This window comes from Eretmochelys imbricata, chromosome 3 (genome assembly GCF_965152235.1).
Source record: "Eretmochelys imbricata isolate rEreImb1 chromosome 3, rEreImb1.hap1, whole genome shotgun sequence".
NCBI lineage: Eukaryota > Metazoa > Chordata > Testudines > Cheloniidae > Eretmochelys > Eretmochelys imbricata.
This window is the reverse complement of record NC_135574.1, coordinates 69,603,484-69,620,247: the sequence shown is the minus strand read 5'-3', so window position 1 is coordinate 69,620,247 and position 16,764 is coordinate 69,603,484. Positions and strand designations below refer to the sequence as shown.

Here is a 16,764-nt window from a genome sequence, read left to right as displayed (position 1 = left end):
AAGAATACCAGTTATTTCATTTCTCCACACTCCTATTATCTACATAGAAGTTTAGTGATCAAAGCAGAAAAGAGTTAGGATTCTATTCCCAAATTTGCCATTGATTCACTATGTGACCTTTGGATAGCTCATAACCTCTTTGTGCCTCAGTGTAGCCATCTGTAAAATGGGCATATATACCACCTTCAAAAATCGGCTAAGAGGAGTCATTTGTTTGTGAAATCTTTGGATGAAACGTGCTACATACACCAATAAGTGCAAAGTATGTTATTTAGAAATTCCACAAGAGCTCAAAGTATATAAAATTAAACGAAAGTGATGACTAGCTATTTAAAATGAACTCTTCATTATCCTTTAGGAGGTAGTTCAGCAGGAGGAGAAAACTTCAGGCATTTGAATTAGAACAGATTTCATAAGTCAGAAATTGTAGCGCACTCTCAATATCTTAACTGATTTGCTTGTTTCTAGCAACAGTTATGATGTATTAGATTTTAAAAATCACACTCTTGTAGGAACAATTAACTTTCTGAAGAAATCAATGAGAACTTCAAAATAAAACAACATATGGTTAGGTCAAAAGGTTTCATGTTAAAAATTTAGGAGTGTTGTATAAGAACATAAAAAGGGCAATATTTGGTCAGACTAATGGTCCATCTATCCCAGTATACTGTCTTTTGACAGTGGCCACTGTCAGATGCTTCAAAGTTGTATGCAGTGCAGCTGCATCTGTGTCAATACCCAGATATTAGAGATGCAAGGTGGGTAATCTCTTTTTTGGACCAACTTCTGTTGGTGAGAGAAAATTTCAAGCCACACAAACCCAGACCTGAAGAAGAGCTCTGTGTGGCTCAAAAGCTTGTCACTCTCACCAACAGAAGTTGGTCCAATAATAAAAGATATTACCTGACCTAACTTGTCTCTCTGAGATGCTTCGAAGGGAACAAACAGAAAAGGACAATTATCAAGTGAGCCATCTCCTGCTGTCCAGTTCCAGCATCTGGCAGTCAGATGTTTAGGGACACTCAGAGCACCAGGTTGCATCCCTGACCATCCTGGTTAATAGGTCCATCGATGGACCTATCCTCCATGAACATATCTAATTCTATTTTGAACCAAGTTATACCTTTGGCCTTAACAATATCCCCTGGCACTGAGTGCCATAGATTGTGTGTGTGTTGTGTGAGATAGTATTTCCTTTTGTTTGTTTTAAGCTTGCTGCCTATTAATTTCATGGGCTGACCTCTTGTTATGAGGAGTAAATAACACTTTCTTATTCACTTTCTCCACACCTTTCCCGATTTTATAGACCATCATATCGTTGTCTCCTTCCAAGGTGAACAATCCTGGTGTTTTTAATCTCTCCTCATATGGAAGCTGTTCCACACCCTTAATCATTTTTGTTGCACTTCACTGTATCTTTTTCATTTCTACTATATCTTTTTTGAGATGTGGTGACCAGAACTGCACGCAATATTCAAGGTGTGTGCATACCATTGATTTATATAAAGGCATTATCTATCCCTTTCCTAAAATGGTTCTTAATATTGTTAGCTTTTTTGACTGCTGCTACACATTGATAGGATATTTTCAGAGAACTATCCATAATGGCTCCAAGATCTCTTTCTTGAGTGGTAACAGCTAATTAGACCCCATCATTTTTATGTATAGTTGGGATTGTGGTTTCTAATATGCCCTACTTTGCATTTATCAACAGTGAATTTCATTTGCTCAACACTGAATTTCATCTGTAATTCCAGACATTTTAAAAAAATAAAAATCACTGCTGGGAGGCTAGATAAATCAGAAATTATGAGATCTGAAACCTTTCTCCGTTAGCACACCTGTCTGACTCCAACCCACATAAAGTGACTGAAAAACACTATCTTCCAATAGCTGTTCAGTGGATTGTGAAATGAGTTAGTGTCTCAGACCTGTTTCCAGTGAACAGATGTCAATATGGTTAAAATAAAAAAAAAAAAAAACCCACACAACCACTAGCGCCATTAAGTGGCACCCCCAGAAAAGAGATCAAGAACTAAAGGGATATGGAGACTAGATCACTCTCACAATCTAGGTGGTCTTTTCTGAACAAGGCTGAGGGAGGCTCAACTTATAGCAGCAAATGGGGAGGCTTGCACTGCTGTGGCCATTACTGTGTTTATTCTGTAGAAATATAGAACTTCAGTCACCAACTAAATTAATTTTTAACCCCATACTTCAAACATGTCCTCTGACCCCACCCCCCACCAAAATAGTGTACTGTCAATACTCTTACCTTGTCCAAGAAACAACTACTTCTCCTTTCTTTTTAATGATGTTTTTGGCATATAGACTACGTGGCAATGTGGAGGAAGTTGAAGGATCTTTATTCTCGGGCAATTCAGTCCTCTCACCGGAAGACGATCTTTTGAGAGCTAAACCTTTCTCCTCAGACTTCTTACTACTTTTATTATTTCTTTCACTAGCTGATTCAGTTTCCTTTTTTGGTTTTTTTGACTTGGAATTGTCTGTTACAGACTCCTTTTTTCTCTTTTTGCTAGTTTTATCAAGACTTGTCTGGCATCCCAAATCAACATTTAAAGTGGATTTTGTTTTAGAGTTGCACTCATCTGCTTTAATCTCACTGGAAAGCTCTTCTGTTAAATCGATATATGCATTGATACTGCACTCTAATGGTTCTTCCTTTGCATCACCTTTATCTAAGTTTCCTGTATGAATTTCCTGTTCTGTAACTTTTAAAGTAGATTCCACTGCAAGACTACATAAATCTGCTTCACTTTCATTGACAATATCTTCTGTCAAATCTATATATGCATCAACACTACATTCAGAAGGAAAAGCAACTTCAGCTTTAACAGGACTTTCTACTGAAGTATTAGATATTTCTTTCTTGTTTTCAGGCACTTTCAATTCATGCATCTGAGACAGCTTAAAGTCTTCACTTGTGTTTTCACTACCATGGCTATTTTTGTTTGATGTTTCTGAAAAGGGTTCATACAAGTTAGGTGCTTCGTCTTTTCCAGTGGCACTATGGGGCTCCTTAAGAGGCTCAAGCAAATCATGAGCTTGTTCTTGTCTAGCACTGACATTACACAGCTCATCAGTGGACTCAATGGCATTCATATTGCTCTTAGAATCATTTTCTTCAACAGTTGTGCCTGTAGCAGCCCGATTATCTTTTCTTATTTTGGCAGATATTATTTCTTCCTTTTCTTTCTTGGTTAAGGATACCAGTGACTCCTCTACCAGGGTAGTCTGACAAAGGGTCGGTGATGTAGATGGCACTGCACGCCTTATCTTAACAATGAAGTGATCATTGGATTTCTCCATTATTACTGCTTGCATTGGTAGGCTGGGGTCACAAGGGAAACCTGGAACAATAGGCCGACTTGTCCATGAAGAGCAACTTGATCTGCTGCTTGAGTTATCAGATTCTAAAGCCAAATGAATGTCTTGTTCGGTGGCATCCTCTTCTTCAAGAAGAGCATCTTCACTGTAATGTGCACTAAGAACTCCCTCAGGAGTTGAACCGGATGTGTTTTCAGGTTTCAGAAAGCTAAGATGAGCATCCGATTTCAAAGGTGATGGAATAGTTAAAGAAACTGCTAGATCTTCAAGGAGTATAGAAGAAACAAATGACTTATTCCTTTGTAAACTGCATTCATCATCTTTGCTAGAAGCTGCACTTGGGGGAACTTCAAACATACAGCTTTCATCCAACACATCTGGATCAACTGGCATCTGAAGTCTAGATGATAAAGATGAGGCTCTTTCAGGTGAAACTGCAGGCCAATTAATACCCTCTACTGGTCTAGATTTCACACCGGACGCTATTGGAACTGCCTCTTCTATAACAGAAGCAGGATTATTTCTGCATTTCTGACTTTCCAGGATCTGTTTTTCTGGTGTCCTGAACTCCCACTGATCTGCATCAATGCTGCTGATGCTTTTTTCTAAAAGATCAGAGCCTTGTAACAAACTTTTGAATATTTCACCCATTTGTGCATCACTCACTAGGTTGAATGTGAGGCTAGAAGTTTGCTGTTCTGTGAGAAGTTCATAATTAAAATCAGACTTGTGAGCATCTCTGACCATGTGAAACCCTTCCTTTTCGTATCTTGCACTTTTCAGTGGAGTTAGGGTGCCTTGTAAATTATTTTCCTTAGAGGGCAGCACTTGGGTTTGGGAGTTCCTTGTATTATCAATGGAATTTAGACATTTTGTAATCACATTTTTTGGTGCAGCTATTTTATTTTTGTCATGGTGACACTTGTTAAATGGTTGATAACTTACCACTGGTTTAGGAAGGACATATTCTTCAGACTTTTGAGATTTTACTTTTAGGGACTTTTTCCTGGATTTCTGTATGTCGTTTTTATGACCTGTTATGCATTTCTGTTTTTGTGTAGTTACAATTTCAAGCTTTCCTTCATCACTCTCATTTCTGATGCTTACTAAATCACACAGTTTTACTAAAATTCTCCTTATTTTTTCAAATAAGTAATCAAGCCGTTCATCCACAAATTTCCATAACTGTTTTTTCATATCTGACAGCTGTTGTTCAAAAAGTTGTTCCACTGTTGCATTCTTTTTAACATGCCTAAGTTTAGACTCTATAGTTTCACAGAGAGTCAGTTTTAAAGTCTCGCCTAATTTAGACATCTTGGAAAAGTTTAGGTACTTTATCAATGATGTAAAATTCAAAATGGCTGATTCTATAATTCTGTGAAAATGCTGAACTGGGAAATGCATCTTGAACTTCATATAATTTTTCCTTATCTGTTTTCGTATAGCTTTTAACATCTGCATAATTTCTTGTACTGTAGAAGGTTCAAGAATAATTTGAACTATTTTTTCAAGGCAAGCAATGCTCACAGTTTTATTTTTCTTTCTTTCCTTTGACGATCGGGTAGCTCCAGTTTTATGTCTTTCTCTACTTTTGTTTGCATTTACTTTTATGTAAACTAATTTTCCACTATCTTCATTGCAAGATGCAGTTTTATTCATTTGGTTATGTGGACTGCTGCTCAAATTGTGTGTTTCAGGAGAAGCTCTTCCCCTTGATATTTTACTATTCTCAGAGTTTCTTTCTGATTTGGATTTTTCATCATCACTTACAATTTCTCCTTCTTCTAATTCATCAGAGGATATACTCAGCTGGGACTCCATCTCTAAGTGTTTGTCAGGTGAGCAAACTGGCTTTTGATTTTCTTTATTTACTTCATTTGACAGAGTCTTTGAGGGACAGGCAACTGTGCTTTCAGGAGTTAAATCTATAAAGAGAGAATAGTTTGTTAAGCATCTATAAAACAAAAATTCCACACAGAGCAAACATTTTAGGAAAAAGACTCAGTGGTTTACCTTTTATTAGAACTGGGTGCTTAACTGTTTAGAATTGTCAGCTTCTACTCAGTATACTTGATCTTAAACTCTGGTAGCTATGAACAACACTGAGAAAGCAGATTAAAGATAAAAAATAAGTACCTCATTCTGCTCCCATTGATGTCAGTGGGATTTTTTCAGTCTTTATAAACAAATATGGATTATGCAAGTTTTGTTTAGTGAAAATATTATGATCGGCACTGAATTTTTTGGTTGAAGAAAAATAAAATACTTGAAAATTTTCACTATTTTACTCTTTACACAAATAAAGTTATTTGTTATGCTAATATTGTGCAAGGCTGTGTCTTTAGAGTCCAACTATGAAACCACAAAGCATAACAAGATTTACACCTGAATTCTGGTTTTCCTTTACTGGTTTCATAATAAGGTCAAAATATGTAACATAAATCACTTATTTATTTTGGCATTCATTTCTCTGAATCAGGGCCACCAAAAGGGATGTAACTGTCCTTTCAGTATTTAAAAATCTATGAATCTACTAACTAAGGGTTGGGTCACATCACACTAGGCACTATAGACACAATAAGTTAATTTCAGTTGCGGATAACTTTAAGATAAAGATTAGTCCAGAGGTTAAACCAAACGCTACAGCATAAGAGACTGTTCCTCCTATTAATTTTTGAAAAACAAGTATTTACTTTAGCTGTTTGAATTACAGAAATGTGGGAGACAAGGGGAAAGGTCAGGATTTTTTTTTTAATACTGCTTTCTCAAAAATTACTTATTTTTTCCCCCTCACAATCAAGTTTACCAATTGTTTGATCTTTCAATTTTTAATACCTTATTGTAAAACCAATCCATTGGGAGTTTTTTTTAAAAGGCATCTGGTTAGAGTTAGTGCAATATCAAGCTATTAGAGACAAATTTTGGCTCCCCATTATAAAAAAAAATAAAAAAAATCATCTACATATGTGTAATTAAGTGGTAAATACTATTCGATTAAGATTTGTAGCTGTTTGGGTTTGTTTGTTGGGCACCCATATTTATTAAATTCTTTTATATTTTTAATTACATAGGTATTAAATATCCTTTTTCTCACTGAGATCTCACAACATTTCATGTCAAACACAAAAGAAAATATGAATTCAAAATAATTGCTTTCCACAAACAAACATTCTCCTGTGGCCACCTCTTTGAAGTCAGTGTTCTTGGACATTCATTTTGTATAGCTTCCAGAGCAGTAAAACTGTTATTCCATTAATGATTTTTGGAAAGGAATGGAGACAAAGATATTTGACAGTTACATAACAATTAATTACCTTCTACAAGTTTTGCAACTTTTACTGTTATTAAACAATGTTTTTCAGCTTTCTTTATGCAAAAACTCCTGAACTTTCTACCTAACCAAACTTTTAACAAACTAAAGCAGCAGCATATGCATAAAATGTATCCTGGGACACCTAAGTAGGAGTTATAATAGAGAGGAGTACTGAATTTCAGGACTAAGGGAGACTATAACTTCTTGCCTGTCAAAAACAGATGAAATGGCTATTACTATTAGAGAGTCTAACTTAAAGATAAAAATTACTACTTTGAGGTATGTGCAGTGTTGCTATAAACGTGCTGGTCCTGTGATATTAGAGAAACATGGTTGGTGGGGTACTGTAACATCTTTTATTGGACCAACTTCTGTTGGTGAAAGAGACGAGTTTACACAGAGCTCTTCTTTAGGTCTGGGAAAGGTACTAGTACAGAGGTGGACAAACTACGGCCCATGGGACTGTCCTGCCCAGCCCCTGAGCTCCCAGCCGGGGAGGCTTGCTCCCAGCCCCTCCCTCTTAGTGGCCTGCTGCTCCTTCCGGGGAGCGCAGCTGGCTCTGGCCTGGCGGCGTGCTCCTGCTGCTCTGAGCAGCATGGTAAGGGGGTGGGAGGTCCCGGGGGGCAGTCAGGGAGCAGAGGGTGGTTGGATGGGGTGGAGGTTCTGGAAGGGGGGGCAGTCAGGGAACAGGGAGGGTTGGGAGTGGGAGTCCCGGAGGGCCTGTCAGGGGGCGAGGGGTGTGGATAGGGGTGGGGGTCAGTCAGGGGAAAAGGAGCAGGGGGGGTTGGATGGGTTGGGGGTTCTGAGGGGGGCAGTCAGGGCGTGGGGGCCAGGCTGTTTGGGGGAGGCACAGCCTTCCCTATCCGGCGCTCCGTACAGTTTTGCAACCCCAATGTGGCCGTCGGGCCAAAAAGTTTGCCCACCCCTGTACTAATATATATAGTTTGAAATATGGCAGCTCCAGTCCTGGACCAGATGGATACTTTTTTTTTTTTTTTTTTTAAATAAACGACTCTAGGGATATGCTATAGAATGATAATCCTTCATTTGGCATTTATCTACTTGGGGTCTAATCTCTCAGGTCCCCTATTTCTATTTTCTTATCAACTAGTATCAGCTATATTTGCTGTTATGTTAAATATCACGTTTGCAAATTTATGAATGGCGGTTCAGATGAAAAGATTTAAGAATTGCTGGTCAAATGTGATAGGCAGAGTTCCACCAGTACACTGAGTTTTGCAGAAAGTAATGATTATACAAGTGTAGTAAAGTATGTGAAAAAGGATTTAAACTCTTCACCCTCTCCCATTTCTCCTCTGTGAATACACTAAAAGCTCCATTAAATCCCCCATTATAGTAATGGAAAGTGAAAGTTGAGATTTAACTACACAGGAGTCAGGAAATTCAGAAACAGGGTTACTGACTTTTCCCTAACTTCTCATGTTATTGTATCTCACGTGTACTTGATAGGACAGCTCTTCTGTCAATTTATGGTACACTCTAATGATTATTTGTATGTGAAATTTTCTGCTACTTTCATCCTGACTGTCTCATATTTGTAAAACATATTTAGACATTCAAATTCATTTAACTGAGGGGAAGAATAGTTTGGTGGCTAACGCACACCCCTGGAATTTCGGAGATTCAGCTCCAATTCCCATCTTTCCCACAGACAAGTCGTTTAGGGCCAAATTTTTTAAGGTATATAGGCACCTAAAGAGAAGAGAGACATCTAGTAGGGTTTTCAAAAAGCATCTAGGCACCTGACTTCCATTGCAATCACTGGAGTTAGGCATTAACCTGCCTCTTTAGGCCCCTCAGTACCTTTAAAAATTTGCCCCCTTTGATCCCAGTCTCCCATCTGTAACTAGGGATATCACTAGAGGTGATCAGAAAGCGTGTGCATATTCCCCCACCCCAATGGAAAAATTTTAGGCAAGAATTTTAATATTTTGGTTTTCTGCTGAAATACTGCAATTCTGAAATGCCGCTGTGGTGCCTTGTCCTACCAGAAAGGTCAGTCTGTAGAGGAGAATGGGAGTACATCTCCCATAATGCACCAGTCTCCTTTCTTGGAAAGAAGCCAAGGTGCATCATGGGAGATAAAGTCCAGCTGCAGATCCTAGCTCATAAGAGAGAACGGGAGCATGAGGCACCATGCAACTCCCATGAGACACTGCAGCAGCATTTCATAATAATTTATTAAATATTTTAGTTTGTGAGCATTGTGTATTTCAACAAAAACCTAAATTTTCCACAGAAAACCAAACAGTTTTTGCAAAACAATTAATTTAAACAAAACCCCAATCTTCTGTTGAAAAACAATGTTGATGGAAAACTTTCAATCAGACCTAGCCCCTTCTACTTTCTACTCTACTTGGATGTTGGAAAGCTTAATTCACTAATGTTTGTAGAGCAGTGAGATAATTTGCCACAGAAGTGCAAAATATTTTGGAGGTCTCAATAGTTTGGGTTACTATCAATTTTTCTATGTAAGATAGGGTTTAAATCCTTTTGAAAAACAGGTATATAGAAGCCAAATAAAATTATTGCTGTATATGTTGGAAGAGTTTATGCATTCATTATGGATCAAAGTTATGTTTGTCAATGGATTGTAGAAAATGAATTTTCATCAATCAATCCTAATTGAATGTATAAACTAACATAACAGATGCTTACATGAGATCCCTTCATTGGTCTGTCCATCCCTTTAATGACTATGTTTTATGTTTATGTTTACGCAACGTTGTGTGTTTATTTTGCATAAGGTTAATACAAATTCCTTCACTCCTTAACTCCAACGTATTGTGTGTGAATCGTAAACACTGAAGTCCAATTGCCCACTGCAATCAGGCAATCATAGATTCCCCACTATAAAGTGTGCATACAAAGGGGAATATGAAAGAGAAAGCAATGGCATAGACAAAGCCATTCTCTGGGTTTAAAAATCTCAAAAAGACAATCATCTTTACTTCCCACTAATGCAGGGGTGGCTAACCTGAGCCTGAGAATTTACCAATGTACATTGCCAAAGAGCCACAGTAAAATACATCAGCAGCCCCCCATAAGCTCCCCCACCACTCACAGGGCCTCCCACCCACTGGCAGCCCGACAGATCAGGACCTCCCTCTCCCCCCCAATCAGCTGTTTCCTGGCGAAAAGGGGAGAGGAGCAAGGGCATGGCAGGCTCAGGAGAAGGTGGAGTGGGGGCAGGGCCTGTGGCAGAGCCAGGGGTTGAGCAGTGAGCACCCCCCGACACACTGGAAATTTGGTGCCTATAGCTCAGCCCAGGAGTCACTGCCTATACAAGAAGCCGGATATTAACTTCTGAAGAGCCACAGGTTGGCCACCCCTGCACTAATGCATATTTTGGAGAGATATCTAAAATTGAAAACAAAACTAGGATAAAATATAGATGAATACCTTTGTTATAACTCTTCACAAGTCCTTTGCAAGGGCTCTCCATCCTAAGTCCTTTAGCCAAGGGTCGCATTGGACTATTCAGTGGGCTGATAACCTTTGGAATGTACCTCAAGTGATTGAGATCAATGCTTAATATTGAATTATCATCAGCCGGAACTGGGTTAGTTTCTCTTGCTTTAGTTCTAGGATCTATTTTATCACTATGAGAAGATGTTACTATACTGATTTCTGGTTCTGGCAAGTTTTGCTCCAAATTAAAAGTGTTTTCATCAACTACTGGTATGCCTCCATCAGCTGGTATATCCCTGTCAGTTGGCTCAGATGTAGTCACGCCCTCCTTGTAAGGTACAGTTTTCGAAACACTGTTTTCCTTGGCAGGATACTGAAAACTTTCTCCAGATGCACCATCATTGGTATCTACCACTTGCATTAATGAGTCTGACTTCATTTGTCTAATATCATCTGTGACACTATGGGACTCAAAATCATCAGAACTAATGGTCTCTAAGTCATCATAATCAATGTTCCGAGCTTCATGATTCATAGGGCTTGCTAACTCAGAAACTCTGCATGTTGTGTCTGCCTCTTCCATCTCTTGTCCAGCCTCAGGAAGGGACACAGTGTTATCATTAGTCAGTTCAGGTTGCAGTGCATCCACTGTTTTTGTCAAAGCTTCAGGCTGCAGTAGGTCTAGAGTTTCTCCCAAAGCTTCATTTTCAGTTTTCCTTTTGATCTCAGAAACAGGTGTCTCTGGTTCCAAGTCTGTTTGAACTGGAACCTGGGTTTGCTCTACTGAACCAATACTAATAGGTTGGGCAGGTGTTAACATTTCTGTATGCCCTGGGGTCTCTGTACTGCCTTCACTACTGGCTTTTTTGGAATCTGTTTCAATTCCATTATTTTGACAGAGAGGCTGTGTTTTAGCAGGAGAAAGAGTTAAATTTAGCTTTTCCATAAAGCTTAGTTTTAGATCTTTCTTTTTTGTTCCATTTTTATCATCTTTAGCCTTTCCAGCTTTGTGCTCTTTTAAACCATCTGCTACTCTGGGTGTTCCTTCTGGTTTAGATGATTTGTTTCTCTCATTTTTTGTAGCATCTGTATTCTTGGATTCTTTTGTAGTCTGGTGTGTAATTTCTTTTGTTACTTTTCTTTCATTTCTAGGATGCCTACTTTCTTCCTGGTTTTCTCTCTCTCTTTTCCTTTTTTCTTCAGTTCTGTGTCTCTCTGATTTTGAATATGTAGTTTCCCATTCATATCTGCTGCTACTTTCCTTGGAGCGTGTATGTTTGTGCTCTCTGTTGCTGGAAGTGGAAGGTGAAGATCTTGCCTCTCGGGAACTATGGTCATTTGCTCCCCCATCCCTCTTGCAATCTCCATCTGTTCCTCTTCTACAGTCTTCCATGGGGAACTTATGTGATTTGTGTGGGCTCCTTGCAGTTTCATTCTTTGAATGTGGACTATTCACTCGGCAAGACCTTCTTGGTTGTTCTTGTTGCTTTTCAGTTGATTTGTTTTTCTGTTCAAAATTTCTCTCATCTTTATCACGTGTTTCAAGGTCCTGTTTGTTTATGTATTGTGACCTTTCAACCTTTTCATCACCTTGAGATTCAACTGTTTGTGATCTCTCCTTAATGGTTGTTTGTTTCTCCCAGGTAGAAATGCACCTATCAGTTCTATTTTCCACAGGTGGGCTACATTTCAGCATTTTGCTCTTACTTTCTTGCTGCAGCTCACTTTTACCAGATTTTTCTGAATATATTTGCAACTTTTGATGAGAGTCTGTGTTTCCCTGTTCACTATCTGTACTATTGCCAGTGCTCTGGTATGTATCTCTTTTGTACCTGTTGTCATTAGCCCTGCTATACTGCTCACCATTTTTCATTTCTCTTTCCTTCCTGTTACCCTTATTGGAGTAGTAGTCAAAGTTTTGGAAACAGATAAAAGAACTGTCATTACAAAGCTCTTTAGGAGGATATCTGAGTAAATATGGAGAGTTTCTTCTTTCTGTGTGTGATTTTCCATCCTCCATATTGTGAGATGAATAACTGTGATGTATATCTTTGGAACAGTCAGTTTTCAATCTATGATCTGTCTTTGTATTGTCTACTAAAGAAGCAGCTCTGAATTTAGGATCTTTTGTTTTAGGTATCTTGGAGCACCTTGTGTTAGTTGATCCTGGAAGATATGTTCTAGCGTAGTTATTTCGATGACTGGAAAATTCTGATAACCTATTTGTAAACAGAGAGAAGAATCATATTAAGTCTTGGTGTTTTTTTTTTTATAAATTTAACTAAAGCCAAAATTCTATGAACACCTTGGTTCTTTCTTAAACTGTTATTCAGTGGTACTGATTAAAGGACAGCAAAGCTCACAATACAAGGCATTTATCTTAAAATTTCTAAGTTTGCAGCTTTTATAGGTGAAATTCTATAGAGTAAGAATTGCAGCTTAAGGGTCTATGTAGCTTGATCTTTCACAATTTACAGTGAATGTTTTTCGTATTTATTTTTCTAAATTCTCAGTTTGAAGGAAGAATTGGGTAAAACTACGACATTAATAAAAAAACATTTTTAAAGTACACCTAGAATTTTAAAAGCTGACAATCAATTCACTTGGCCTCAAAAAGCAACTCATTTGAAAAAAAGACTTGTGGTGAAATATCCCAAAAACAAATGCACAAGGAACCACAAGGCAAGAAAGATAGAATTGCATATTCTACATATTAGTTTTATTATTTGAAATTACTGTCTCATTGCCAAGCAGTGAAAAAGCTATAACCATCAGCACAAGACCCAGAGGTGGTCTCAAATATAATCAGGGCTTATGCCATTCGGAATCATAAAAATCAACCACGCTAACTCAGACAGCAAACCTGCCAGTATGTAGACAGGCAGTAAGAATAGGTGTAATATGATCAAACCAATAAGCAAATAAACTATTGTGTTGAACTTGCTGCACGCAAAAGAAAACAAGTAAATTATGATAATCAAGCCTCATCAAGGCCATGTGCAACTGCTGCAAGGTCATCACGGGGGGGGGGGGGGGGGGGGAGGAGAGGGGGAAGAAGCACAGCCTATGCAAATAGTGAGGGGCATGCAAAAACTACATAGCTAGAACAGAAAAGACTCACTTTTGTGCCAGGTCCAGCATATGGCACTCCACATAAAGGGCCTGGTTAAAAACAACGCCATGTTTCTTACACTCTCATGACTAATTCTAAATGAATGCCAGTCCATAATCCAGAAAACGAAGTAAGAGCATAGTGATAACATATAGAAGTCATACTTGTAGGTGTTTTCAGAGTCACGGATGAGATAGCTCTGATACCTACAACTTCTAAACTGAATCCAAGTATACCTTCAAAACTAAGAACAAACATGTAAGGAACTACAGGGCAAAAAAAAAAAAAAGAATCTCATGTCAGTCCCAAGTAGAGAAACATTATTTGCTGACCACTTAGCAGCCAAAAAATGGAATTTGCCTATGGATGAAAAAACGTGGTTGTCCCTATTTTTGGTCTTATGCTTTCCAGTCAATAAAATTTTGTTGCTGCTGTGATTGCCTAAAGCCATTTCCCTGTACTTGGAATAAAAATGAGAGAGTGTTCAAAACAAGCCTTTTTTCGTATGCCTGATTTTCATTTAGTGCTAATGTTTAATTTTGCCCTTAATTTAATACACACTAAAAAACCTACTGGTCCTTATTAGGCTGAGACTAAGTCACATTGGAGATTATGTAATAACTCATTTTAAAGTAAGTAAAAATTCTAATCCTTAGTATTATTTAGGTATTATGTTAATTAGGTTTGAAATCTAGATCTGATCAGACAGAACAGCTCACCTTTACCAGTTCAGCTTGCTACTGTTGTTAAGTGTTCACTGTGACTGCGTCCACCAAGATTTTTTAATCCTGGTCCTCTTTCACACTAATAGGGAGTAGCCTGATCTGGCTAGAAAGTATCTACACTGGGGCCATTCACCAGTATTTGCATCAAATCCTGTGGGCTTTGCTGAATACGTGTATGAGCTTGTTTTGATTATGCTAATTTTGGAAAACCTATGTTCTGGCATCATAGTGCAACAATACAAGGAGAACAGTATTTCCATCAAGAGCAACAGACCCTGAAAGGCATGTATCCTGACAGTTAAAAGCATATGGGTACTTACATTTGTTGTGAACTTGATGGTATAGAAGTATTTTTTTTAATGACCCTTTTATTTCCCTCTCACTCAACCTCTATGTAAAGTGGCTTAAACAGATTAACAATCTGTATATTGTCACAATGTGCCAATTCTTCTTTATCACTAGGGCACTGTGTGGACTTAAAACATCAAAACTGAAATACATGGGTCCGATTTTTCTACAGATTTGTCTCTTAAGACCCAGAGATGTTTACTTTTTCACAAATTTGCCATTGCTATAGATAAGTTTTTGGACATAAGGGCCAAGACTTGGTTTCATTGTTTGAGTTCCAGTACATTGTATTCTATTCAGGTTCTTGTACTGTACCCATCACCACAGTATCTAAGAATATAACACTTTGTAGCTTTTTCAAAGCCTCAAACAAGGCATCTTTTCCTTATAAAGAGATTTCAGTCACAATGGTGATGAAGTCTGTCATGAAATATGTGCCCAAAATTTGTCCGTCGGGATTGCCATAAGAATGCCCGTAACACTGACTAAATCAGACCTTGACCAGTCATTTCCTACAACATATCCTAATGGGATGACAGATAGATGGGGACGACAGTGTGTTATGACCTGACTAGTAGCCTAGAGTGCATGATGGACACCTCTGAAGTAGCTAATAATTGCTTCATTATCTTTTGGGGACTTATAGAAGTATAGTTTGAAAATGTTTTTCAAAATAAATAAAGATTTTGAAAGAAAATAATAGTTTTGAGATCTAGAATGCTGAACTCAAGGTTGTGAAGAAAACAGCTAGCATGTCTCAGCCATCAATTGAAAGAACTAATAGAACAAGGCAATGTGTATTTATCAGACTGTATACTATTCAAATACATTCATGTGGACAATACCTCATGACAACTACGAATAAAGACAAACAAACATTTTTTGATCTCAGTCATAGCACTTCTGATAACCATCTCTAAAAGAACTTCATACAGTTTAGGTGCTAATGACCTCCAGCACTGCAACATCTGATTATCTCACAAACAATGGTTTTATCCTCACAATACCCTTTAATAAGGTAGGGAAATTTTTATTTCCATTTTACTGATGGATAAACTGAGGCACAAATAAACTAAGGGACTTGCCTGAGGTCATAGAGGTAGTAAGTGACAGAGCTGGGAATGTAACCAGCTCTCTGGAGTCCCAGTCCTACGCTTAGCCTCAGAGTCCAAGACCCAGACAGTCAACTCTTTTGTAGTCTACACACTAGTGCTTTGAACTCCCTGGCCTAGGACAGCCAGAGTATGACAAGTTGCTAATATAGACAGCCCCCTTATAACTAACAGTGGAGGTAGAGCTCTTCAACATCTGGCTAGAAAGGCCAGCAAGAAGTATCCAAAAAAAAAATCTATGGGGTTTATCAATCTGAGACTTTTAGAGTAGACTAGCTCTGGAACAAAAATATGGATGAGATAGTCTACATCAGTGGTCACCAACCTGTCGATCCGGGAGCCTCTGCCAGTTGATTGCGATCTCCAGGCCGCTAAAAGTCTGGCAGCGCAGCGGGGCTCCCCAACTGGGAATCAGCCAGTGGGAGCTGCAGGGATGGCGCTTGTGGGCATGGGCAGTGCGTGGAGACCTGCTGCCCCCCTCCCGCCAGGGGTCACAGAGACATGCCACCAGGGAGACACTTCCGGGAGTGACATGGGGCCGAGGCAGGCAGGCAGCCTGCCTGCCTGAGCCACGCTGCACTGCAGGCCAGGAGCTGCCTGTGGTAAGCACATCCCGGCCAGAGCCTGCACCTCGCACCCCCTCCTGCACCGCGCTCCCCTTGCCCCAGCTCGGTGCCCCCTCCTGCACCAAACTCCCTCTCAGAGGCTGCACCCCTCACTCTTTCCTGCACCCCAACACTCTGCCCCAGCCAGGAGCACCCTCCTGCACCAAACTCCCTCCCAGAGCTTGCACCCCTCACTCCTACAGCCCAACCCCCTGCCCCAGACTCAGCCAATGCACACCCCACAGTTGAGAATGTTATACTGATTTGTGACAATCCCTAAAGGATTTTGAATCTATAAACCACAAATGACACTTAATAAAAAGTAAAATTCATAAAACATCCAGTGGATTCTATAAGATCAGATGCAGTGTGACCATATGACCCCTGCACCCAAACTCCCTCCCAGAGCTTGCACCACAATCCCCTACCCCAGGTTCAGCCCTTGAGCCCCCTCCACACGCCAAACCCCTCAGCCCCAGCCCGGTGAAAATGAGTGAGGGTGGGGGAGAGTGAGCGACAAGGGAGGGGGGAAATGGAGTGAGCGGGGCGGGGCCTCAGTGAAGGGGCAGGGTAAATCCTGGGTTGATCTTGAATTCAAGAAGTGATCTTTTGTGTAAAAAGGTTGGAGACCACTAGCCTACATTGAAACACATACAATGGGATGATTAAAGTCCCCAGTTCAAACCTGTCCCAAAGATAAGGTTAAGCATATAGTCAGGCCGTAAGAAATTCTCAATGATTCCTGGGTAGAACCCAGAGAGTTCAGATC

General features: G+C 39.3%; 1 protein-coding gene across 1 annotated transcript in view; it reads right to left on the bottom strand.

The window, feature by feature from the left end:
• Positions 1-16,764, bottom strand: part of CASP8AP2 (caspase 8 associated protein 2) — a 28,854-nt gene that overhangs the window by 4,295 nt on the left and 7,795 nt on the right. Inside the window, exons 7-8 of the mRNA XM_077812818.1 lie at positions 10,085-12,312; positions 2,276-5,273 (exon numbers count right to left, since the gene is read on the bottom strand). Of these exons, the coding sequence (XP_077668944.1) occupies positions 2,276-5,273; positions 10,085-12,312 (5,226 nt within the window). The remainder of the gene's footprint in view (positions 1-2,275; positions 5,274-10,084; positions 12,313-16,764) is intronic.